General features: G+C 53.0%; 1 protein-coding gene across 2 annotated transcripts in view; it reads left to right on the top strand.

Moving 5' to 3' along the window:
* ELAPOR1 (endosome-lysosome associated apoptosis and autophagy regulator 1) overlaps positions 1-26994 on the top strand; it is a 93098-nt gene that overhangs the window by 32121 nt on the left and 33983 nt on the right. For both annotated transcript variants that reach the window (XM_014576451.3, XM_075910558.1), the window contains exons 5-16: positions 5-85; positions 653-758; positions 849-998; positions 4066-4154; positions 12597-12774; positions 13461-13589; positions 14055-14145; positions 14633-14738; positions 15855-15992; positions 16389-16643; positions 18230-18403; positions 26357-26537. In XM_014576451.3, coding sequence (XP_014431937.2) covers positions 5-85; positions 653-758; positions 849-998; positions 4066-4154; positions 12597-12774; positions 13461-13589; positions 14055-14145; positions 14633-14738; positions 15855-15992; positions 16389-16643; positions 18230-18403; positions 26357-26537 — 1678 coding nt within the window. The remainder of the gene's footprint in view (positions 1-4; positions 86-652; positions 759-848; positions 999-4065; positions 4155-12596; positions 12775-13460; positions 13590-14054; positions 14146-14632; positions 14739-15854; positions 15993-16388; positions 16644-18229; positions 18404-26356; positions 26538-26994) is intronic.

The raw sequence follows: 26994 nt of genomic DNA, 5'->3' as shown, positions 1-26994 counted from the left end.
TTAGGTGCAGAACGATCAGTGCCAGCCGACTGTGGAGGAGTCCCGGTGGATGAGAACCACGGAGAAAGGATGGGAGTTCCACAGTGTAAGTAGGAGCCAGCTATGAGATCTTCCATCTCCCAGCACAGCTCAGCGGGGGCATAGCAGGCTCCCACACCAGCGTCTGCGCTCAAAGCCAGGACTAAGTGTGTCCCCCAGGGCTGCTGGAGGAGCTGTCCTGCAGCCAGGGTGTTAAACGAAGGTGCCTCCCCGCTGTCCCTGGGGGGTGATCAGTTAAAATTCAGCCAATAGCTGCTGTGGTTCCACTCTCAGCACCCCAGGGTGACTGGTCATGTTAGAAAACCCCCACTGTCCCAGCCAGCACTCCCTCCATTAGCACAGCTGGGTCTAAGGTCCAGGGTGACATGAGATCTATTGCTGAGTGCAGGACTGCTAGGCTGTCCTTAGGGGAGCGGACACAGTTTGAAACCAGGTGATATCAGAGCTGGGTCCCTGCTCTAACCACAGGGCCTCACTCCAGGCTGTGTCCACCTGCCCTGCACCTCTTTGCACCTTGCACTGAGTTTGCTGGAGCAAAAGAACCAGACCCAGCAACATCCCATTTCGTGCCAGGATTTGACCTACCTCTAGGGGGTTCTGTTTAATCTTGTAGGTGGAACTGGGTCGTGGCAACAATGTGCTGTACTGGAGAACCACAGCCTTCTCCGTGTGGTCCAAAGTCCCTAAGCCTGTGTTGGTGCGGAATATTGGCATCACAGGTACAGCAGGGCCACACTCGCCTGCTTGATTGCACCAGCTGCTTCCAGCCAGTGACAATCGGAACTGAGTTTGTGTCCTTCCTCTCCCAGGTGTGGCCTACACTTCAGAATGCTTCCCCTGCAAAGCGGGCACCTACACCTCTACCTCGGGGTCGTCCTTCTGCCAGCTGTGCCCAGCCAACTCCTACTCTGGCAAGGGTGCCACCTCCTGCCAGCCGTGTGAGCCAGATACCTACTCAGGTAATGGACTTTGCGTTCCCATGCCTGCACTGGCGCGCACAGCTGCTGTGCCAGGCAATCCAGGACTTTCTGCCGTAACCCACAGTGCTGGTCTCACCAAATCCTCCTCAAGCAGCAGGATGTGAAGTATGGCTCATTGGGAGGGCCTGGCACAGGCCAAGCATGGCCAGCAGTGTATCCCTGTCTGCACCTCCTGTTCCCTACCCACCTGTAGCATTATCTGGCTGCATCTGCCTCACTCCTGTGTCTACCCGGAGCCTGACATGGACTTGGGCTTTGCTGTCCCCCTCCCCAACCATTGCTGTTGCAGTGAAGGGTGAAGGTGGTTGCTTTATTTTTCCTGCTTGTTTGCACATCAGTATCATCAGAGGTGTCCACAAAGCCCTGGACAGAGAGATGGGACTGAACCTCTGTCTTTCTCCCAGACTATGGGGCGAGTGTGAGATAGAGGGCCTAGGTCAAAACCAGGTGGGGGACAGGGGCAGGTCAGGTTTTACAAAAGAGAACTCTAATCAGGTGTTTAAAATCTCCCCACACCCCCCTTCCTCCCCAGCTTTCTTTTGTTTGCTTGAAAACAGTTTGTCCCTTCTGCCCCGTAGCCAAGAGTCCTAAACGTTCAAGTTTTTCAGGCCTGATGTGAAGGGGGCTCTTGTTACAACATTCCTGTAGTGGAATGGTGCATTTCTCACAAAATCCAGACTCTGGAGAATGTGGCACAGCAGGTAATTTGAAAGCATGCAAACGTCCCTGGAGTGCCCCTTAATATCAGGATTGAGCCTCAACATGAAAGCAGGCCCAGGAAATGCCACCTCTCCAAGAAGTCACAACCGCAATTCCATCCTTAGCTCTTCACAAATGAAGTCAGTATCAGTATCCCCCATTGAGGCTCAGCATAGGGATATGACCTGTTCACAGTCATGTAGCAGTTCAGTGGCAGACCCAGGAATGGAACCCAGGTGTCCTGGTCAATGTGCTGTCCACGAGGCCTAAGGCTGGTCCGGGGTGAACACATGGCTGGCGTTGTTTCAGAAACATTATTTTACAGTAGACAGCAGCGCCCTCCAGCAGTGTCTCTGGTCTCTTACCCATTGGCCATTCGTTATGTGCCAGGAAGCCCATCCTCTCAGGGTCTGTCTACACAGCAAAGTTATTTTGAAATAGCAGTTTGGCTGTGTAGATACTAGGAAAGTTATTTTGAAATTAATTCAAAATAGCGGAGGGCTTATTTCGAATTTGGTAAACCTCATTCCACGAGGAGTAACGCCAAATTCGAAATAGCTATTTCGAAATAAGTGCTGTGTAGACACTTATATCGAAGTAGGGGGCCTCCAGCCTTCCCAGGGTGCCCTGGTGGCCACTCCAGCCTCACCCAAGAACACTCCTCCTTCCCCCCCCCCCCCGGAACCCTTAAAGGGGCAGACTCTGGCCACAGTGCCTGTGCCAGCTCCAAGCCTGCCAGCCCAGAGCCAGCAGTCACTGACCCTGACCCAGTGGCCACAAAACATGAGCCAGCAAGCCACTGGCAGCCAGCCCTCCACCGCTCCCCAGGAGAGGTCTGCCAGCTCCCAGGATGCTGTCAGAGCCCGGAGAAGGCAGGCGCCTTCCTGGTCCAGTGTGGAGATCATGGACCTTATTCAGGTTTGGGGGGGGATGTCTCCAAGGTCCATGATCTCTGCACTAGACAGAGGAATGCGGCCGTCTATGGCAGGATAGCTGCCAGCCTGGCCACCACAGGCCACATGTGAACCCAGGAGCAGGTTAGCATGAAAATCAAGTTGGTTTGGCAAGACCTCCCCCCCCCCCCCCCAACCCTGAGCCATGAGCTTCCCCTCCCCCTTCTTCCCCTTGCTTCCCCCTTCCAGCTCCCTCCTCCCAGGGCTGGCCTGTAGGGAGGTGTGGCAGAGGTGAAAATAAGACAGTGCGCTCCGGGTCGCTGCTTCAGGATGGAGGAGCCGGCCAGCACTGAGGGGTTCTGCTGCAGGAGGTGCGGCACGCTCCCAGCTGGATTCTCACCAGCTTCCAGGGCTTTCCTACAGGTCAACGCTGGTGGCAGGCAACCAGGCAAGTTAAAGGTGCTAGCTAGGGCGTGCTGGAGGGGCCTTACCCCTGTCCCCGCCCCCCCCCAAGTTGAGCCTGGGAGCAAAGCCCTGGGACATGGGGCAAGCATCAGAGTCCCAGGTATGCAGTGTGGCAATTTGAACTCCAGGCGCAGGCCCAGCAGCAAAGCCTCTGGCCGGCACATGGGGCCAGGGTGCTGGACCATAAGCCTGTGGTGCTGCAGCACTCCTGTCTTCACACACACCCCCAACTCCTGCCCTAACCCCATGCACCCTAACCATCAGCCCTTACTTCTGCACCCCTCCACATCCACCCCAGTCTCCTGCCCTGAGCCTCTCCTCACCCCCAACTCTGACTCCTGCACCCTCCCACATCCCTGCCTCTTAATCTGAGCCCCTCCTCACCCCGACCTGTGCCCCCCAGACCACACCCTACACTTCAATTTCATACCAGTACTGGGGTATCATAACCCCGCCTCCCTCTGCCCTAAGCGTCCTGCACGGGGGGATTGCAAGCTGGGAGTACCTGTTACTTTCACCAGGAAGTGGGCCAGGCTCTGACTTGCTCTAACTGTAGGTAAGTCACCCTGGCAATCCAGAGCAGAACCTGACACATGGTCCAGGGCAGCTGGCAGCGCTGGAGCAAAGTGTAGGAGGATCATACAGTGTTCAGAGCCTGGGACAGAGCTGGGATCAACTTCCACCTGGCCAGCGACACTTCTGTGAGCTTGGGAAAGTCTCTTACTCCTGTCTGATGCCCCCTATGCTGCCTCACTGGGCACATGGGGAGAAACACACCGGGCTACTCCAGCAAGACCTGACATAGTGCAGCCTCCAGGGGAATAGAAACCATTGAAGGGTTTATCAATGACACAGCCCCACGGGAGGGCCACGTGATTGCTGATGAGGAGCCGGACTCATTCTCTTTTGGCACATGTGACTTGTGGGGGGTGCCCCACTGTCATTGTGTCACATTAACCACAGTTTTTTCCTTTTCCTTTGCAACAAAGAACAAGGCTCCAGCTCGTGCAAACCTCGTCCACCTTGCACAGCTCAGGATTATTTCTACACACACACAGCCTGTGATGCCCATGGAGAGGTATGTGCCAGCCAATCTGCGTTCTTGTCCCAGGTCTGGCATGGGAGTCGCAAGGTTCTATTTAGCATCGCAGTGCCCCTGCTCTTCTGTTCATGTTCAGAGCAATGCACCAGCTTTAGCTGCTGAAAGGGCACTGTTTACTTAAGTCATGCTCCTGTCTGCAAACCTTTACTTGCCTTTGTTACACCCACCCCTGCAGAAGTTGGGGTGGGCAGAGAGCGTGCCGGTGTGCCATGGGTTTGCTTTGTGCATCTGGCAGGCTGCGTCTCGGATCAGCTGACTGATCCCTTCTCTGTCAGAGAGCTAGGCCTCTTCTGGACCCTTGGTTAGGGTTCTCGTTTTAAATATGAGAGTAAGTATTAAACAGCACACAGGGCCTCCCCTCTCCCCCCCACACAGAATTTTGGGGGGCTCCTGGTTCTCAGAACACAGCCAAGGCCCCTGGAAGGCTTACTACGTAAAAGGGTACCACCCAATTCCTCTACAGCAGGGGTTTTCAAACTTTTTTTTTTTCCTCATGATCCAGTTGAAGAAAATAGTTGATGCTGATGATGCAGAATAATTATGTTTCTTGACTAGAGTGCAGACTCAAAGATGGGGCCAGGGATAAGGGTTTTGGGGTGCGAGGGAACTTGGGAGGAGCTCAGGATTGGGGCAGGGGATTGGGGTACATACTTCTGATGGCTCCTGGTCAGTGGTGCAGTGGAGGTGCTCAGGTAGGTGTCATGCCTGTCCTGCCAGTCACCTGTGACCCCTCCCCACCTTTCCCGAGGGGAGGAAGATGGCCTGGAGAATAAAGACCTTTCTCCGCCCTGTTACCCAGCTGAGTCTAGGGACCCACACAGGCACAATACACCTGCCACACGATACCCATGGTGTGCCCACCCCGGATGGCACCACCAATACCATTCCCTGGCTACTTGCCATACTAGGGTAACTGGGAACACCACAGAGCACGACATGCTAATTGTCCTGCTACACGGAGGCAAGTCCACAACCTTCCCCTGCGAACTCTTCAAGTGGAGGTGGGCTCTAATGCTGAACCTCAACTGGACACACAAACAAAGTGCAGGGAATGATTCACCTATGGCTACCAGGGCATCCCCGCCACCCCAACAAGCCAAACTGCTCACCATATCCACATCTATGGCTGACTTCTCCCATTTTTAGGACCTCTTTAAGAGAGTGGGGGACTATATGGCAGACCCCTGTCTCCATTGCACCCACAAGCAACCATGTGGAAGTACTTTGTTCCCTAAGGACACCGAATTCCTCGACACACACACCCTGCTCCCAACTCGCTAGTGGTGTTGCTTGTTCTTCTGGTTAGCTGATTCCACTAACAGTTCAAGACCACTTCATCCATCAAAGAAAACAGAAGGAAGGGTGCATTTGGGCAGAAAGGATATTCCTCCTCCACCTTGCAATTCAGAGTGGCCGGTTACATGGCACTATTAGTGAAATACGACCACCGAAACTATTCCGAAATACAAACTTTTATTGATGACAGAACACAACAATTGCAGGCACTGGTCTCTGAAGGCCAATTAATATCCCACCCAGCACTCCAAGCTGCACTCAATGTTGCGGACACGGCCGCCAAGTCCATAGCCACAGCAGTCGTCATGCGTCGCACATCCTGGCTCTCATCTTCCTCCTTGACAAATCCACACTGCAATAGAGGATCTTCCATTGAATGGGCAAAAGCTCTTTGCTGCTAACACCAATGAGGTTCTCCACTCCATGAAGGACTCTCAAGCAGCCTTGAGATCCTTGGGCATACGAACACCTATGCCAAAGAAAATACAATACAGGTATCAGCCATACCAACTTCAGCAATACCCTTATTACTCACAGCAAGCACAGCATCAACAATATAATACTCATTACCAGCAATGCCAGAGGCCAAAAATGTCCCCCTCCCCCTTCTGGGGTGACCTAACCCACAGCCTCCAGTAAGCAAATTTGAAGCATCGGTCGAGAGCATTGAAAACAATCTACTCTCTCCAGTGCTTCTACTGACCAACCCACCCTTCACCTTCCGTCTACGAGCATTCTTCCATAACTGGGACGCTATCACTTGACAGAAAAGAAAAATGGGGGATGACGACCCATTCTAGACCTCCGGGGTTTGTTACAAAAACAAAAATTCAGGATTGTCTCTCTTTCCACAATAATCCCAGCACTGGCGCAGGGCGATTGGCTTTCAGCTTTCGACCTCCATGGTGTGTATTTTCATGTTACTGTCCACCTGGCACATAGATGCTTCCTCAGATTTGCACTTGAGAATGACCACTATCAATACACTGTCCTTTGCTTTGGTCTTTCCACAGTGCTACAAGTGTTTTCAAAGCTACGGGCAATGGTAACAGTATATTTAAGGACCTGATAATCTTCCCATATCTGGACGATTGTCTGCTGAAGTCTCTAACCCATTCTCACGCTCTTCATGCAACACCAGTGACGAAGCAGTGCTTCCAAAAGTTAGGCCTACAAATAAACAAGTCTGCATTAATGTCTCCCCAAAAAATCCACTTAATAGGGACTTTCTTGACGACTCCTACTGGTCGAGCTTCACTTGCTACAGGAAAGATTCAGAGCAATCTGCAGTCTCATACACACCATTCGCATCAGCCCACAGGTCACAGCTTGCAACTGCCCCCAGCTACTGAGACACAGGGCAGCCTCCACTGTTATCATCCCCAGTGTCCGCCTACACTTGAGATGCCTTCAAACCTGGCTAGCTTTGGAATACAGACCAAAATGGCACAAGCTCCTCAAGCACCTCACAATGCCACCTACAGTCAAAGACTCATGACTGTGATGGACCATCCCACTGCATATATGCACAGGGGTTCCATTTCAACAAGAACCCCCCACAATCACCATCACAACTGATGCATCCCTCTCAGGATGGGGAGCACATATAAGGAGAAACCAACTTGTGTTTTTACGCCTTCCCACCCACACCCATCCTCAACAGGGGAATACAGAAGATCAGAACAGACAATTCACATGTCATCTTAATAACACCGGCATGACCCAGACAGCCATGGTATCCCTTCCTGATGGGAATGTCGACCAATCCCCCCATCTCCCTCCCACTCCAGTCCAATCTGCGATCTCAGCGCAACGACCAGATTCTTCACCCCAACATAGACCATCTCCACCTCAAGCCTGGCTACTCGATGGTTTTCTCATGAAGAGCTAGTGTGCTCAAAACCAGTACACACAGGCCTCCTGCACAGCAGGACACTAACCCCACGCACTGCCTACCTCCAAAATGGAAGAGGTATGCTGCTTGGTGCATGCAAAAACATACCTCCCCAGCCTCGGCACCTCTCCACTCAATCCTTGATTATTTGCTGGAACTTAAATCCACAAGCCTCTCGACTAACTCCATCAAGGTCCGTCTCGCCGCCATCACCACATTCTATCCACCAACTCATCCCTGGGATCTACATCTTGTCCTTAATGCACGCATGCACAAACACTTTGAGCCTTTGGCCACATGCTTTCTCTTACACCTCTCCAGGCCAGGAGGGTGGGAGAACTTGGAGCTCTCATGGCAGACCGTCCGTATACCACCTTCTTTTGAGAGAGTCATGCTTCACACACACCCTACATTTCTACCCAAAGTACATTCTTCCTTCCATCTCAATGAACCCATTCACTTACCAACGTTCTTCCTGAAACCACATGCCAATGGTTGAATCTGCCATGCACACACTAAACAGGTGCATTTTTCTATGCACATAGAACTAAACATTCAGAAGGACTCGTAAGCTTTGTCTCCACCATATCACGATTGCAGGGAAATGCCATCTCCATGCAGAGATTATATAAATGGAGAGCCGACTGCATACGCTTGGGGTGACGGGGTGCGGTCACAGACGACCCCGTGGGGGTGCCTCTCGGGGTGCTGACACAGCCACTGCCCCGACCTTCCTGTTCTCTGGGGCTCCTCGCCGCCCAGTCCTGCTGGGCCAGCTCCACTGGTCTCCCCCAGCCCAGGCCCCGAGCTGAGGTCCCTGCCCCCACCGAGAAGCAGCAGAGACACTGAACCACTTCAGGTCCAAGGAGAGTGCAGTTTAGGACCCAGCCTCCTGAGAGAGCCCTCCCCGGATGGGATCAGACCCCAAAGAGTTAAGTAAGCCCCTGTTAGCAATGAAAGGGGGAATGTGCACACAGGCTGCCCCCCCCCCCCCCCCCGTAACAATCACTTACACTGGGTTTGATAGAAAATAAAAATGGCTTTATGAAGTGGAGGCAGTAGGCTTTAAGTGGTAATAAGTGAAAACAGGCAGAGCAAAGTAGGTTATGAATGAAAAGAAACAAAACTGCTTGGCTAATCCAACATTGAAACCTCAGTGCAAACTTCATCAAACTCCCCCTAAAACCTTTCTTCCAGCTGCCCCTCTAAACCAGGGCTCTCCTCCCCACCCTGGGGTCTCAGGCCCCTTCCTTCAGGTGCAGCCCAGCCAAAAGACCCAGACCTCTCCTCTCCTATCCCGTTTGGTAAGGATTGAGGCCGCTCCCTACCAACCACTGCTCAGGCTGAAGGACAAAAGAGAGAGTTTAACAGTTGAGGGTAACACCCCCATGTCTCCCATTCATACATTTGAAACTCACACGTTATTCCCCACTCCCTGTGTCTAATTTTACACACACAAATGATACATACAACAGAGTAAGATAAAGAAAACTAGTGGATCGTGACATGAAGATTGATGGGTTACACAAAATGATTCCCTCAAAACACTTTTGAGATGTGTATATTCATGTCCATGAGTCCAGTTCATAAAACATGGGGGTAGGAGGTCTGTCACACTTGGGCTACCAGCTGAAGTAAGTCCAGCCTTCTGACTAAGGATGCTAACTAGCGGTTAATTGACTTGTCGAGTACTCGATGGAATTTCCATCGACTAGACAATAGGCACTTCCGCATTTCTCCTTTGAAGTGTACAAGAGCCCCTGCTGGGGCCAGTGGGGAATCCTGCTGAGTCTGGGCTGCACACAGGTGCCAGCTTTGAAACGTACAAGAGTCCCCAGCGGCGGCTCTGGCACATTTCAAAGCAGCAGCACCGCACGGAGCCCAGGATCAGCGGGCAACTCAGAGCTGAACCTGGGCTCCATGCTGCATTACTGCTTTGAAATGCCACCTGGGGTTGGAGTAAGCTGGAGACTCCCCAGCTGATCCCGGGCTCCAATGCAGCATTTCAGCAGAACTTAGGATCAGCTGGGAACTCCCCAGCTGACCACGGGTTCCATTTCCATGTAGTGTTTCCCCAGAGCCCAGGGTCAGCTGGGGACTCCCAGCTGGCCCCGGGCTGCACACTGAGTTCATTAGCTGGGGACTCCCTAGCTGATCCTGGGTTCCATGGAAATGCTGCTCTGGGCCCAGGATCAGTTAGGGAATCCCCAGCTGACCCCAGGCTCCACGTACAGAGTGCTGCATAGCTGAGCCTGGGCTCAGTTGTCCAGCACTGCCACTTTCAAGTTCCCCCTCTTTGCCCCCCCCCTTTGCTGCCTCTGACAGAGGCAGCAAGGGGAGGAATCAATTAGTCAACTGAGTATCTGATAAGCATTTGCATATTGGATAGCTGACTAGTCTTTAACATCCTTACTCCTGACTCCATCAGAGCACGTTCCACATGTTCCTTCTCCACATCTGCTGTCTTGCTACACAGCATTCCCCTTGTCGACATGTGCAAGGCAGCCACACAGGCATGAAATCTCACATCTGCACAGGACACTGCAGCTGATGCTAGAATGGGCAGAGCTGTTTTGTCTGCAGCCTTCCAGCCTGATCCAAAGCCCCTACCATCCTACGGGACACTGCTTACAGTTACCTGAGTGGAGCACCCACAGGGATACACCTCGAAGGAGAAGAGGAGGTTACTCACCTGTGCAGTAACTGATGCTCTTTGAGAGGAGTGTCCCTGTGGGTACTCGACTACCCACCTTCCTCCCCTCTGCTTTGGATATGACATTTGTGTGTTGTAGAGAAGGAACTGAGGAGTCCGGACCATGTGCGTGCTATTTATACTCTGACAGCTCTTCAGGTAGGCAAAGTGCATGCATGGCCCGGGGGGGGCATTGCTGATCAAATCTCCAGTCAAAGGTGCTAGGATGCACCTTGACCTGAGCGGAGCACCCACAGGGACACTCATCTCAAAGAACGTCAGTTACTGCATAGGTGAGTAACCTCCTCTTCCCTAGATCTGCTGGCAATGCCCCTCCTAATGCACCCTGATACGCCATTAGCCTTCTTGGCTCCAGGGACACCCTGTTGACTCATATCCAGCTTCTCATCCACTGTAACCCCCAGGTCCTTTTCTGCTGACCTGTTGCTTAGCCAGTCGGTCCCCAGCCTGTAACAATACTTGGGATTCTTCTGTCCCAAGGGCAGGACTCTGCACTTGTCCTTGTTGAACTTCATCAGATTTCTTGTGTCCCAATCCTGCAATTTGTCTAAGTCACTCTGGACCCTATCTCTGCCCTCCAGCGTATCTACCTCTCCCCCTAGCTTAGTGTCATCTGCAAACTTACTGAGGGTGCAATCCATCCCCCTCATCCAAGTCATTAATAAAGATGTTGAACAAAACTGTCACCGGAACCAACCCTTGAGGCTTGATACCAACTGCTACTGGACATCGAGCTGTTGATTAGTACCTGTTGAGCCTGACAATCTATCCAGCTTTCTAGCCACCTTACAGTCCATTTATCCAATCTATACTTAATTGCTGGCAAGAATGTTGTGGGAGACCGTATCAAAAACTTTGCTAAAGTCAAAGTATATCACAACCACCAACTTCCCTGTGTCCACAGAGCCAGTTACTTCATCATAGAAGGCAATCAGATTGGTCAGGCACGACTTGCCGTTGGTGAATCCATGTTGATTATTCCTGATCATTTTCCGCTCTTACAAGTGCTTCAGAATGGTTTCCTTGAGGATCCCCACCATGATTTTTCTGGGGACTGAGGTGAGGCTGATCTGTCTGTAGTTCCCTGGATCGTCCTTCCCTTTTTCAAAGATGGGCACTACATTTGCCTTTTTTTTTAATCACCTCCTTGATCGCCACAAGTTTTTCAAAGATAATGGCCAGAATCTCTGCAATCACATCAGCCAACTCCCTCAGCCCCCACGGATGCTTTATATTCAGCCCCATGGACTGGTGTATGTCCAACTTTCTAAATTGTTCTGAACCTGTTCCTTCTCCACTGAGGGCTGCCCACCTCCTCCCCGTACCGTGTTGCCTAGTGCATCACTCTAGGAGCTGGCCTTGTCTGTGGAGACAGAGGCAAAAAACCATTGAGCACTCCCCCCCCCCCCCCCCCGCTTTTGTTTGCCTCCCCAGGGAGTAGTGCTGGGCAGGGTGCAGAGCAGCAGTTAAGAGGGTGTATTTGCTGACTTCCTGTGACTGCACCCCCATAGGGTTGCCAGGTGTCCAGTATTTTCGCCTCCTGTCTGATTAAAAAAAATTCAGAAAATAGTAGACACCTAAAATGTCCAGTATTTTCTGATTTATTTATTTATTTGTTTGTTTGTTTTTTACCGGACCAGGGGCGAAAATACCAGACACCTGGCAACCCTACGACACACTCAGCAACCGGGCTCAGCCCCTGGATGCCCCACGTCCCCCGGCTTACCTGGTTCCGCAGGGGCTTGCTTTGTTGCTGGAACAGAAAAACAAAATGGCCGCTGGCAAAAAAGCTTCTTAAAGAGGCCATGCTGATTTTTAATTTTTTTTTTTTCCGCTTAACATCTTTGGTCTCCCTTTTTTTTCCTCAACAGAATTTTTTTGCCAGTGTTTTTTTTGAGGGGGGGGTGTTTGGTATTTTTTGTTAAACCATCTAGCAACCCTACACCCCCAGTCAATCCACACACAGATGGGACACGTTCTCCTCCCACATCACCTGCAGGGGAGCCCCCATCAGGCCTGCCAACGGGGGTGCAAAGTGAGTGCACCAGGGGCCCCGCATTTCAAAGGGGTCCAGAGCTCCCAGCCACTGCTACTGTGGCAGCAGCAGTGGTCAGAGCCTCAGTCCCCTTTGAATTTGCACAGGAGCGCTGCTCTGCAGGAGTCCAAGGGCTGGGAGTGTCCAGGGCCGTGTTCCCAGCTGTGCTAAGAGTTGACTACCCTCAGTACCTCCCCTTCCATTCCAGGCTACACCTCTTCTGGGGCATGGAGCCAGCTCTCCTCCCCCCTCTCCCAAATCCATCTCCCAGGCCCTTGGTGGCGGTCAGCCACGCTGGCACAGTAGGCCCTTACTCAGCACAGCTGTGCTCATTGTTGCTGCACACTACCTGGGTGGGGTCCCATGCACGGCAGCACCCCCTTCTGGGGGTGATTAGTTTTGTCTCCCCACCAGTCTTACAACAGCTGTCGGGCCCAGCTAGGCAATGGCCACCCTCACCTGCTGTCTCTGCTCTTCCAGACTCAGCTAATGTTTAAATGGGCAGAACCGAAAACCTGCAGCGAGAATCTGCCTACAGCAGTGCAGTTGCCCCCCTCGGGGGTGAAAACCAAGTGCCCGCCATGCAACCCTGGGTTCTTCAAAACCAATTCCAGTGCCTGTGAGCCCTGTCCATCTGGCTCATACTCCAACGGCTCCGGTAATGCCACCGTATCTGGTCTGGTTGGGTGGAACTTGGCTCTCCCAGCAAAACACGATGCTGGCTGGGGTTTTGTGCCTAGCTAGCCATGGACCGGGGAGTCGTGGCAGGTTTGCGTTCTTACTCTGGGGAAAGTCACCCGCTCAGCCTTTCCCATATTGCTAAATGGGAGGGTGGTTCTGACTAGCTTCCCACCAGGGCCTGTCTAGTATCAAAAAGGGGGAGAACCACTGGCTTATCCCTGTCCGACCCCTCAGCATGTTGTCAGGCCAGAAGGAGCAGTCAGCTTTCCTGCCTCACGCAGGGCAGAGACCATCCTACTTGTGGTTGAGCCAGAGACACTGGCCTTGAGAGAGAGTCAACCTGTCCTGCCCTGGAGAGTCCACCTCATCCCTCACCGTTAGATAAGTCCCTTGAGCCTGAGCTTGTCTAACTTCAGCTTCTGGCTCCTCGGACTCCTTAAACATCCCCTCTGACCCGGCCTCCTTTGCTCATGCCACGTGTGCTTCCCTGCACATGTCCCCGGTGAGTGCGCGTGCAGCTGGAGAGTGCTGTGCCCTTCACTGACTAGGAGTCAGCCTGTTGGAGACTGCCACTTCCTACTCCTGTTGCATTGAATCCATGGCCAGAGCGCACTCCTGTTTCCAAAGCTTCCCTAGAGTAACATGGTTTCCCTCTGCTCCCAGGCTGTATCAGCTGCGCTGCTGGGACTGAGCCAGCATTGGGCTTTGAATACAAGTGGTGGAACACCCTGCCAGCTAACATGGAGACGACGGTCCTTAGCGGAATCAACTTTGAATATAAAGGGATGGCAGGTAGCTGTGCCAGAGCGGTTTCTAGGAGACGCTGCAGCTCTGGGCTTTAGTTAGCTCTTGGTTCCAGGTGGTCCTGGGGGGGAAGCTCGTGCCTCGTGTGGTTCCCCCTCCCATAGAGAGTTAGGCGTGTCAGGCTCCTTGGTGGCCCTACATCACACATGGCACTGCTTTGTGCTGGCAGCAGCCAGCCACTGGCGTGCAGTCACCCATGCTTTGTCAGTACCCAGTGTGACTCCCTTTGGCAGGGGTCACAAATGTGCCCAGAGGGCCAAATGAGAATTCTCCCCTTGCTCCCCCAACTGGGGACAGCACTCCATCCCTCTGCTCGGGTGTAAGTGACCGTATGAGGCCCAGATGGGGTGTGATGCCCTCGCCTGGCTATGCCCCATAAATATCCCAGTGGTGCTGCCCTGAAAGTCCCCAGTGGGTGTGGTTGGCTCTGACTCTTCACCTCTGCTGTGCCAGGTTGGGAGGTGGCTGGTGACTACATATATACAGCAGCAGGTGCCTCCGACAATGATTTCATGATCCTGACAATGGTCGTTCCTGGGTTCAGGTGAGAGCGGGAGCGGCTGTGCATGGGATGCCATGGGGTCACTGCCCGGGTCACAGCACACCTCTGGGCATGGCACAGCTGGAAGGGCTGCCCTCGCTTGCTCCCAGTGCAGGAAGCTGGTGTCATTAATCAGGGTTACCACAGCAGTGTCTCTGTCTGGCGGCTCCTGCGGTTTTCCCTCAAGGCCACGTGGTCCTGGCTCTTGCAGCCTGATAGGTGAGAATTCTCCCCTGTGCAGTGTTGTAGCCAGGAGGTGCTGGGTTTGGGATGGGCCTGTTAATAAAACATGCTGCATCTTTGCTCTGGCTGCTCCTACAGGCAGGAGTCCGTGTGGGTCTCAGACACACACACACAGGGGCCCAGAGGCTGTACCTAGGAACACTGCGTCCGGGAGCAGAGTGCGCCTGCGTGCCAGTTGCTCCCTGCACCCGCACACATGCCGTGCCTTAGAGAGCAAGATGTAACCTGAGATCTGCTGTGTTCACAGGCCCCCCCAGTCCGTGATGGCGGATGCAGAGAACAAAGAGGTGTCAAGAATCACCTTTGTCTTTGAGACTGTCTGCAGTGTGAACTGCGAGCTGTACTTTATGGTGGTAGGTTGGCTTAGCTGCTTCCTGTGCTCGGGCCATTGCTGCAAGTGGCCGCACGCTGCCCCCACCCTGCTTCACGCTCTCTTGGGGCCAGGTGTGGAGCTTTCAGGTCTCCGAGCTGAGTCCATCCTGGAGAGTAGGAGCCAAAGGCCAGCTTAGGCTGCAGGTTGCCTGGGTCTCAGTTCAGCTGTTGGCAGGCACAACTCACCAGAGCTTCTGACTCCCACACTGGCTGTCTGAGCTGGAGCTGAGTTCCCCTTTGGCCCACGGTCAAGAGGTTGGGGCAGAAGCTTTTGCTGTAGCCACTCTGGGTTAGGGACCATCTGTCTATAGGCCTGCTGCTCCAGCACTTCCCTTAACTCTGTCCCCACAGGGGCTGAAAGAGTGACCCTGGAAAGGGCCATATCCTAGTGCCTGCAGCTCACCCCACCCAGCCACTCCTCTCCATCCTGCCCCAGCTCACCACTCCTGTACCCCAGTGTCCTACCCTGCTGTGTGTGCTCATCTCCCCTGCTCAGCTGAGCTGCTGTCTGGCCCTGCCTGGCCCTGCCAGAAGCCAGCTCCCAGGCAGAGGTGGGCCAGATGTGCATGGTCTGGGTATGAGGGATGTGCCATGTGATCCTTGCCATGAGAGAGGGCTGGGAGCTCGCACTGTGACCGGGGAGTTCTTCAGTGCTAACCGGTAAGAGTGAGAGGTGGTTGAACTACTCTGCAAAGGGTTCACAGAGTGGGCATGTATTGTGCATCCTTCCTGTTCTCCAGTGGGTCTCCTGAGGGGTGTGGCGTTACTTTTGCCCTCTCATTGGAAAGCTGGAAGCTTCTTAGAGAGAGCGCATCAACTCAGGAAGGTCAGGCAGGCTGGGTCAGTGCCCAGCGGCCATCCTAATGCATCATCGAGGTAGTCACAAGTGACTCGCATTCTGACTTTCAGCTGCAAAAGCTGTGTCCAAGTGGCTTTTGACAGATGTCTCTAAGGTACTTGGAAAGCTGTAGCCACCGTTCCTGGCTGGGCTGTGACCCAGGAGGGCAGGCAGCGGAAGGGGGCTAGGGGGTTTGGGTAGAAATGACCAGCTACTCCCGTGCCTGCTGACCAGCCTCTGTTTCCCCTTTCCACGGCAGGGTGTGAACTTACGCACCAACACGCCTGTGGAGACCTGGAACGGCTCCAAAGGGAAACAGTCCTACACATACATCATTGAGAAGAATGCCACAATGAGCTTCACCTGGGCCTTCCAGCGCACGGTGTATCACGAGGCGGTAAGAGGGCAGCGCCCTGGTCTGAGCTCCTTGCTCTTCCCCAGTCTGGAGGCCAGACACTGGGATTTCCTTGCAGTCAGTTCAGATAAGTGGTGTCCCTTCTGCCCAGGCTTGGGTTGAGAGGCCCAGCGTCCCTTTTCCGGTCTGTGGCTGTAAGACCTTGGGCAAGTCTCTTAGAGCATGGCCTGCACTCCTGTCTGCTCGGCCAGAACAGGAGCTTCGCTCTCCGGCCCAGGGTCACTACGTCAGTGCTTGCGAGGGGATCAGACGCTGCAGTCTGAGTGCCAGGCTCCATGGTAGAGAGCTGGGAAATGGCCCTTCATGTTTCTGCCACGTGGCCCTGGGACAATCCCTGTGTTCCAGTGTCACAAGTTCGCACGGGCCCCTCTGTTCCAGGGAAGAAAGTACACGAACGATGTTGCCAAGCTCTACTCAATCAACGTGACCAACGTCATGGACGGGGTGGCCTCTTACTGCCGACTCTGTGCCGTGGAGTCCTCGGGCTCCTGCACCTCCTGCCTACCTGGGAACTACATTGACCGAGCCTCTGGCGCCTGCCGCCCGTGCGCACCCAGCACTTACCTGAAAGCCCATCAGCCTTATGGCAGTCAGGCCTGCATCCCCTGCGGCCCTGGTACAAAGAGCAACAAGGTATTCTCCTCTCCTACTCCGTTACTCGTGGTGATGTGGGGCTGGTGCGCTAGGTGCTGCACAAACACCCATGCTGACTTGGCACTGCTGTGCGCAGGCAGAAGGACTACAGGATCCAGCCCGGGTTCTCCTTTGCCAGGCACTCCCTTCTCTCTGTTCAAACTTGCAGTGATTACAGCTGCTAGCAGTGCATGTCACAGGCCTCAGCAGCTGCGGGTAGTGGGCAAGGTTCCCTCTAAACTGCTTGGTAGCACGGCCCTGCAGCTGCTTACGGAGCCCCACCCAGCCAGAGGCTCAGGGTTTGGTCCACGGAGCTGCCTGGCTCAGGGAGAGGCAGCCTGCTCCTGCCCTCTCCCCCTGGCCAGGCACCCTGCCCCCAGCCTGCTCCTGCCCTCTCCCCCTGGCCAGGCACCCTGCCCCCAGCCTGCTCCTGCCCTCTCCCCCTGGCCAGGCACCCTGCCCCCAGCCTGCTCCTGCCCTCTTCCCCTGGCCAGGCACCCTGCCCCCAGCCTGCTCCTGCCCTCTCCCCCTGGTCAGGCACCCTGCCCCCAGCCTGCTCCTGCCCTCTCCCCCTGGCCAGGCACCCTGCCCCCAGCCTGCTCCTGCCCTCTTCCCCTGGCCAGGCACCCTGCCCCCAGCCTGCTCCTGCCCTCTCCCCCTTGGTCAGGCACCCTGCCCCCAGCCTGCTCCTGCCCTCTCCCCCTGGCCAGGCACCCTGCCCCCAGCCTGCTCCTGCCCTCTCCCCCTTGGTCAGGCACCCTGCCCCCAGCCTGCTCCTGCCCTCTCCCCCTTGGTCAGACACCCTGCCCCCAGCCTGCTCCTGCCCTCTCCCCCTGGCCAGGCACCCTGCCCCCAGCCTGCTCCTGCACCTCCCTTGCTCCTGCCCTCTCCCCCTGGCCAGGCACCCTGCCCCCAGCCTGCTCCTGCCCTCTCCCCCTTGGTCAGACACCCTGCCCCCAGCCTGCTCCTGTACTCTACCATCCCCCCAGACCTCTCACCCGCTCTTACACCCCATCTTGATCCTACACCCCCATCCTTATCCCACTCACTGGCAGCCCTGTCCTGCACACTTAACCCCTCATTTTTGGCCCCACTCCAGAGCCAAAGCATTTGCGGAAAATCCTGCCAGTCTAGATGTAGCCAGTGAGTGTGCGCATCCTTAGATGACCCTGTTTCATTGCCACCTAGCCTTCGTGATACATGGTGCAACACGTACAGCACACCCTCAGCACAGGTGCCCCAGTGTATAGTGCACTAGTCAGGGTTGGGTGCCCCTTAGGGTCATTCCCCTGCTCTGCACAGGCTCCATGGGTGACTTTGGCTTCTGTCTGTTAGTCTGTGAAATGGGACAGTGACCCTGCCCAAGCGTGAATAGTGCAGATTCAAAGCTGTCCAGATAACAGTGACAGGAGCCATGTAAGTAAGTACCTCAAATGGACAAAGCTGCCTGAGAAGTCCTTTTAGAAATGCCCACATGCATCCATGCGTCAGGGTCTCCATTGCCACGAAATAAACAGCTTAAGTGTGCCCTGAGCCAGCCGCGCTGGAAGGGCTTGCAATGGCTGACTGAGATGTTCCTCCCCCAGATCCATTCGCTGTGCTACAACGACTGCCACTTCTCGTTGAACAAGAATGGCCGGACTCTGGAGTACGACTTCTCAGCACTGGCCAACAGCACGGCCTTCGTGGGTGGGCCAAGCTTCACCTCCAAGGGACTGAAATATTTCCATCACTTCAACATAGGCCTGTGTGGGAACCAAGTGAGTGTCTCCTGTGCTGACTTCCCCGCAGCACGGGGTCGGGGGGGGAGGGGGATTTCAGCCAACACCAGTGCAACATCTGGCTGTTTTTATCTACTTGATTTATTGGCACCACTAGTAAAAGTGAAAATGACACTTAATAGGCATGGTCCAAAGGCATGGTCTGTTGGCAGATTGCTCTAGCTGGTATTGGAAAGTGCCAGAGGATCTTTAATGACCACAAGCAGTCAGGGTCTTCATTCCAGATGATATGCAATTAGATAAGAACATCAGAATGGCCCTCCTAGGTAGGACAAATGGTCCATCTAGCCCAGTATTCTATCTTCTGACAGTGGCCAATGCCAGGTACCCCAGAGGGAATGAACTGAACAGGGAATCCAGGGATTGCACCCCTGTTGCCCATTTCCAGCCTCTGACAAACAGAGGTTTAAGCAGACCCAGAGTGTGATGTTGCTTCCTGATCATCCTGGCTAACAGCTATTGATGGAGTTGTTCTCTAGTACTTTATCTAGTTTTTTTTAACCCAGTTATAGTCTTTGCTTTCACAACATTCTCTGGCCGCGTTACAGAGGATACCTGAGTTGTGTGGAGAAATACGCTTCCTTATGTTTGTTTTAAACCTGTTACTTATTCATTTAATCAGGTGACCCCTAGTTCTTGTGGTGTTTGAAGGAGTAAAGAACACTTCCCTAGTCACTTTCTCCACACAGTGACTATGTGCATGGCATGGGCCACACTGAAAATGCCACACTCAGGACAGATAGCAAGAAATAGGGTACCCAACCCCCCAGACTAGTGGTCATTTCTATAATTAGATTCACCAGGTGAGACATTATTTTGCAATTACTGTTATATATTTGCACCAAATTTTGCACAAAGTGTGTCAAGTAAGATGTCTATGAAAAACTGATGATTCTCCTTCAAGTGGCATCCCCGTGAGTGCTCCACTTCGGGTGCTGGTGCGTCCTCACGCTCGCGACTGGAGACTTTTCCAGCAGTTTCCACCGCACCGTGCATGGGCAGTGGTGGCCCCTTGTGCCGTTGGAGTCTGTTAGGCACGCGCTCAGCGTGGCCCCTCAGTTCCTTCTCTACCATCCTCAGCAGCAGACGGAGCCTCTTTTCCTCTCGATCTGTCAAAGAAAATCATCAAAAACCCAGTTAATCCCATTAGTTACCTCAGTATCCAAGTTATTTTACCCCTACCAATCCACCCCAATCAAAAGTTTTTAAAAAAAGCATTTCATTGTGGCTTGCCGCCTTTCCCCCACACTTCATGCCGAGATCTCCCAGTTGTAAAAGGTGAGACACATACTGGGATGCTATGCCCATGTCTGACGGGCATTCTAAGTGTATAAAGTGCCTGGGGGAGTCGAATCAGACACAAAAGTGCCCCCACTGCTTGAAACTCATGGCTAGAGTGTGCTGTGGTCGAGCAAACAGACTGAAAAGTCTCCTCTACAAGAAGTCGCTTCGACCACCATCAGAGGATGCACCAACAGCTCCAAAACCGGCCTCCCAGAGCAAGGGTATGGATAAATCTCATCCCTCTGGCCTTACGGTGTCAAACGAGTCTTTCTCCAGCCTGTTTGCTACCCTTGGCACCGATGACAGCAAGAGTCAGCACTGCGGATAGGCCTGGCACATCTGGAACGGGCAACCTGGCTCTGTGGCATACACGTACCCTCCACCACGTGGTATGCACAGCAGTATGGCTACCCACCCTGCCATATACCACTCAATGGCAGCCATGGGATCCACACCCTAAGAAGACCCACCATCTCCAGACCACCACTGTCTTCTCCTCCAATTATCACCTTGATAACTATGCCCAGTTCTTCTGCTCACTCCGAGATACAGGACTCCCTCTAAGAAGGGGAACACAGATCCCCTTTACACAACTCCTCATCCTCACCCGATGAGGCGGTTATGGCTGAAACCCTGCCATCCAGCAGGGAAATTCCAAGACCTCTTCAAAGGGGTGGCCTTGGCGCAAGAGGGAGATCTACAGGAGGTACAAGAGAAACAATACCAGCCATTATGCACACTACCGCCTCCCACTACCTCCCGAATAGCACTCCCCATTATGGACCCGGATAATATCTGGCAGACTCCTGCGTCCGTTACCCCAACTAATAAAAGGGCAGACCGCAAGTACTTCATTGCACCAAAAGGAATGGATTTCCTCTTCACCCATCCCCCACCAAACTCATTAGTGGTAGACTCCATTCGACATAAGGGAAGACAGCCTAACCTCAGGACCTCTCCACAAGACACAGACCATAAAAAAGTCGACATCATGGGTCATAAAGTCTATTCCTCTGCCACCCTGCTCCTTAGAGCAGCAAACTACACGGCAATGCTCGCAGATTACGACCATGCCAGCTATTCCAAACTGCAAGACCTAATTCAGCATTTACCAGAATACAAGAGACCAACACTCCTTAGCATCATGCAGGAATGCCACACCATTTCCTATACAGCCCTATAGTCCGCAATGGACGTAGCAGACACCGCGGCCCATATAACAGCATCTGCCATCGTATTGCACAGGATTTCGTGGCTGCAGGCACCTGGAGTCCCAAGAGATTTACAACAGAAGGTTGAAGATCTGCCCTTCGACAAGACCAACCTCTTCACTGCTAAGACAGACGAGGTATTACATTCCATGAAGGACTCCCGCACCACTCTCAGGATCCTCAGACTGTACACTCCCCCCGTAAGAGAACGAAGTACTCAACCTACCAGAGACCCAGGGAGCCATACAGACAACAATCCAGATACGATCTCCACCAAAAACAAAGGCCACGACATCGCAGACCCTAATGCCAGCAGCAACAACATTCCCCTACTACCTATCCACCAATAGCCAAACAACAAATTTGAAAAATATGTTGCGAGCCAGAAAACTACCTCAATACCACTCGCACCCAGTCATCCTCAGTTCAGCCATCGTCTGAGCTTTTCTCCATCATGGACCCAAATCACATCAGACAGATGGGTCCTAGAACTTATCCAACATGGTTATGTTATCCCCTTCGCTCCTTGCCTCCCACCCACTCTCCCACCCTGTCCCTCTTCAGGGACCCATCTCACGAGAACCTTCTCCACCCGGAAGTCTTGCACCTACTGCAATTGGGTGCTTTAAAACAGGTACCACCAGTATTCCAGGGTCGAGGGTTTTACTCAGTCTACTTCCTAATCCAGAAAAAGAATGGAGGGTGGCAACCTAGATTGGATTTGAGGAGACTCAACAAATATATCGCTTATCACTGCTTCAAGATGGTAACCCTAGCAACAATTATTCCCACATTGGATCAAGGGGACTGGCTTTTGGCTCTCAACTTCCAGGATACCTATTTCCACATCATGATCCATCCTGCACACGAATGCTTCTTACGATTCATGGTGGGCACCCAACACTACCAGTACCGAGTGCTCCCCTTTGGCCTCTCAACTGTCCCCAGGGTATTTTCCAAAACTCTGGCAGTTGTAATGGCCTCACTATGGCATCAAGGAGTCATGAACTTTCCATACCTAGACGACTGCCACATAAGAGACATCCTTTCAGGAAACCAAGGCCATGATCGATACTACCATGGACTCTCTGGTCAACCTCGGCTTCCATATAAACCATACAAAATCCACACTATACCCAACCCAGAAGTTGGAGTTTATAGGGGCCCTCATTGATACGGTGGCAGCAAAGGCTACTCTGCCTGAACACAGATTCAATACCATACACGATCTTATCAGGAGTGCACATGATGGTACACGAATGCCTCAATCCTCAGGCATATGGCTTCTACAACATACATCATCAAGTGGAGGGGGAGGGCTAGCTCAGTGGTTTGAGCATTGACCTGCTAAACCTGGGGTTGTGAGTTCAGTCCTTGAGGAGGCCATTTAGGGATCTGGGGCAAATCTGTCAGGGATAGTACTTGGCCTTGCTGTGAGGGCAGCGGACTGGACTAGATGATCTCTCAAGGTCCCTTACGGCTCTATGAGATGGTATATCACCATATATTAAAGTTGCCCATACTCCACATGAGGGGCCTACAGTCATGGTTGGCCACAACTTACAAGCCCTCCAGGGATCAACTTTCCAAACAAGTTGTTATCCTACCATGCATCCTCAATTCCCTACAATGGTGGACAAACATGCCAGACAGTGTACCATTCCAGCAGCCTTCCCCCATACTTACAATTATTACCGACGCATCACTCATGAGTTGGGGAGCCCATTTAGGGACCATCACAGCTCAAGGCAAATGGTCCTTTATGGAACAAACTTTTCATATCAACCTTCGCGAATTATGAGCAGTCAGATATGCGTGTCAACACTTCCAATCTTACATAGCTTGCAAGTCCATTATTATGACAGACAACACCACCTGCATGTACTACATCAACCGGCACAGAGGTGCACGATCCCCATCCCTTTGCCCGGAAGCCATCAAATTATGGAACTGGTGCCTGGTACATCAGGTCACCCTGGTAGCCCTCCACCTTCCTGGAGTACTCAACATCACAACAGATGCGCTAAGCTGCATGTTCCACGACCAATATGAATGGGAAATAGACAAGCACACACTCGATCTAGTCTTTCACCAGTGAGGCCAACCAGACATAGAACTCTTTACCAAAAGAGGCAACAGGAAGTGTCACCTCTATTGCTCCAGAGCAGCCCTAGGGAAACACTCCCTTGGGGATGCCTTTTCTATCAGGTGGGATGCTCCTCTCCTACACAAGGTCCTCAACAAGATCAGGACAGATCAGGATCAAGTCACACTAGTGGCACCAATGTGGCTGACATACAGGCTTGGTATCCTTACCTTCACAAGACAACGGTAGATCTGTATGCCTTCCCACTCCATCACGACCTTTTATCGCAGAACCATGGGAGGACTCTCCATCCAGAACTCCACAAGCTTCATCTCCACACCTGGCTACCTTCCATTCCCCACCCCCGCCTTATGGGTTCCAGGACTAGTTGCTCCAAAAAGAAGTCATGTATGGTGTTTAGAAACTTTAAAATTTCCCATTATTGCTGAGTTTTCTATTTGGATAGCCTTGCTAAGCTTTTGGAGCATTTCACAGTCACCATTACCATGTCGCTCAGAAGGTTGGTAGTATGTTTCAATACTTTTATTGGTGAAGCGAGGCATTTCTATACAGAGACCTATGGCATAGCTTGAGTCATTTCAGATTTTTACTGTGTTGGACCCTCTGCTAGCAATATGCTACCATTTTCCCTCTAGTGTCGCTTCCCCTCCAGCACGGCCTGCTCAGTCAGTCCTGTATATTTTATACCCTGGTACTAACGTGTCTCATTGATTATTCCTGTTCCACCAAGTTTCTTGAATGCCTGTTATATCAATTTCCTCATTTAATACTAGGCACTGAAATTTAGCATCGGCAGACAAGCACTTATAAAATGTGTCACTAGTTAGCTGTCTGCCATTATGTGATGTAATGGAATGGGGGACTCTTTCTTTTCAGCTCTTACCTATACTTTATCAATTTATATCATCTCCTATTTATTAGAATATGGAGAATCCTCATTAATAGATCCTAATAGTAAAGCATTTGATACAGACTCGTATGATCATCTTATAAACAAATTAGGGAAATACATCGTAGATGGGGCAATATAAGGTTGGTGCATAATTTGTGGAATAACCATTCTCACAGTGGTTCACGATCATGTTGGAAGGGCGTAACAAGTGGGGTTCTGTAGGGATCAGTACCTTTTGGGTGTTACAAGGAAGAGAGGAAAAATTACTCTCCTTAACCTCTGTTGATAGGACAAGAAGCAATGGGATTAAATTGCAGCAAGGGAGGTTCAAGTTGGACATTGGGGAAAAACTTCCTAACTGTCAGGGTGGTTAATTATTGGAATAAATAGCCTAGGGAAGTTGTGGAATCTCCATCATTGGAGATGTTTAAGAGCAGGTTAGGTAAGCACCGATCTGGATGATCTAGAGCAGGGGCAGGCAATAATGGGGACCACTCCTGGATTTTGGAAAGTGGTCGAGGGCCACACTCTTCCAGGATATTAATGGAGGCGGGGCAAGGTCTGGGATGGAGGTTAGGTGCAGAAGGGAGCTTGGGGTAAGGGAGGGAGTTTGGGTGAAGGATGCAGGGGTGATTGGGGCACTAGACTGAGGTGCAGGGGGTTGGATTGTGACCTAGGGCAGAGAATTGGGGTACTGGAGGGGGTGCAGGGAATTGGGTTGTGAGCTAGGGCAGGAGGGGATTGTGATCTGGGGCAGGGGATTTGGGTGCCAGATCTGGGAGGGAGAATGGGTGCAGGAGGGAGGCAGAGGATTTGGGTATGTGGAATGGGGGGGGGCAGAGGGTTGGGGAAGGGAGGTGCCAGAGGCAGCCCCTAGCCAGGAGACTTACCAGCCAGCAGCCCGTTCCCGAGTCAGCCTCCCTGCCTGCCTGCCCTTCAGGCAGGCTGCATCCATGTGCTCTGTGCATAACCAGAGCCCCTTGTGCTTCATGGCTGCCTGTTGTTGAAACAGGCAGCTCCCATTGGCCAGTTTCTGGCCAGAAGCCAGCTAATGGGATTGTGCTAGGGGTGGGTACAGCTCCTAAAGATTCCCCCCTCCTCTCTGGGCTCAGTTTTTAAAGTGAAACCACCCTGCAGCTGTGTTTCTGAACAGCGGGTGGGGCAAGGCAAGTGGGGAGCCTGCCTTGGGCTCCCTGCAGCATCTGCAGGCCAGGTCCAGTGGCTTGGCAGGCCAAATCAAGCCCCCGGGCCGTATTTTGCCCAGGACAGATCTAGATTGTGCTTGGTCCTACCTTGAGTACAGGGGGCTGGACTTGATGACCTCTCAAGGTCTCTTCCAATTCTACGATTCTATGATCCAGTCATAGCCCCAGCCTACACCCCATCTTTTGGTATGAATTGAAGGATCCCAAAGCACTTTGAAAAATATTTAGCCCCACTGAGATGCAGCCACCCCTGGTCTGCAGAGTCAGTAGAGCAGCATCAGTGATGGGTTGAGAATGAAACCGTTCTTTGTCTCCTGATGTCTGGAACTGAATGGGGGAAACTGGTGAAGAAGAACTTCACGGGGGGATGGGAAGAAGGGAGGGGCACTGACCATGTGACACCCCGGGCCAGGACAACCCCCCCTCCGCCTCAGGCCCTGTCTCTCTCTGCTCCCTTTCCACCCTTGCTCCACCCTCTTTTTGTCCCTTCCCCGCCCTTGTTCTACCCTTGCCCTGCCTCTTCCCCCACCTGAGTTGGCCTGGGGAACTAGTGGAGCCCGGGCTCCAGTGCTTGGCAGCAAGGGTCCAGCCCCCTGTACTCACTAGGCAGCAGCAAGGGAAGCAGAGCAATGTGGCCCAGCTCCCTTTGCTCCTCCAATTGCCTTGGTTCACTTCCTGCTGGTGAGAATTGCGGGGGGGACGGTCCCAGCCTTCCCTGGAGCAATGCAGGTGGGAGAGCAGAGTCACCTTGCTCTACTTCCCCTACCAGTGCCAGCACCACACCCACTGCCGGCTGGCTCTTGCCCCTTCCATCCCTGGTGTTTGGGGTACGTGACCCCTCGGCACCCCCACGTGTTGCCCCTGGATGTAAATAACTTGGGGTAAAATCCAGCTGGCACCTGGCTAGGCACAAGGAGATGGAGCGGGAGTGGGAGGGTGGCTTTCTCCAAGGGCCACTAGATGGCACCATGGACACACTTATCTTTCATGTAAAATTGGCTCAGATCAGTGTAGCTGAGGGGGGAGTTAGTGAGTCAGGCTGGGCCTTAGCAGGGGTGTGTTACCTAGAAATCTCCCCAGCGCCAAGTGCCCGCTCAGGCTGCTGCAGCCATGGACAGGCCCAGGACAGGAGTAGGGTTTCACCATCCCAGCACCACGCAAAGCTCAGTGCACTTTCCACAAAGCAGAATGCTGGCGCCAGGTGAGGGCTCACGTCTTTGCTCCTTAATCCAGGGAAGGAAGATCGCCACCTGTGCAGACAACGTCACTGATATGCGGGTCCCTGACAGGGAGGCGGAGTTCTCGAAATCAGTCACCTCCTACGTGTGCCAGTCCATCATCGTCCCCTCTGATGTGATGGGCTACAAAACTGTGGTGTCCTCCCAGCCTGTGAGCCTGGCTGACCGCTTTGTAGGTACGTGCCGCTTCTCCTAGTTGGGATGGGGATTGACCTTTCAGGACCTGCTTCAGCCCTGTCCCACGCCTGAGCACAGTGGGTGGCCTGCACCCATTGCCATGGCTGGATAACTGAGGCTAAGCAGCTGTTTTCACTGGAGTCAGTGACACCACTCATGGCTGAGTCAGGCCTGCAGACGCATGCTAGGCCTAGACTCTGGAAGCTGGCCTCCTGTTTTGCTTCACTGAAAGGCATGTTCTTGGTGTAAGGCCAAAGGCCTCCTGTTGCTCCTTCGAATAGTGTCCCTGTCTTTTAATTCTGGATGTGTTTGCACCACAAGCTCCTCAGATTGGAGATTTTAGGCATCAGTGTCTGTTTGGCCTGCACATGCACCTTCCCTGTCTCATGCCCAGCAGCAGGGTTATACAGTGCCATGCTGGCAAACCAGCCTCAGTTCCTCTCATAGAGTTCTAGG

This window comes from Pelodiscus sinensis, chromosome 27 (genome assembly GCF_049634645.1).
Source record: "Pelodiscus sinensis isolate JC-2024 chromosome 27, ASM4963464v1, whole genome shotgun sequence".
In the NCBI taxonomy this organism is placed as follows: Eukaryota; Metazoa; Chordata; order Testudines; family Trionychidae; genus Pelodiscus; species Pelodiscus sinensis.
Note: the sequence above shows the minus strand (reverse complement) of the source record. Positions and strands in the feature narration are given on the sequence as shown.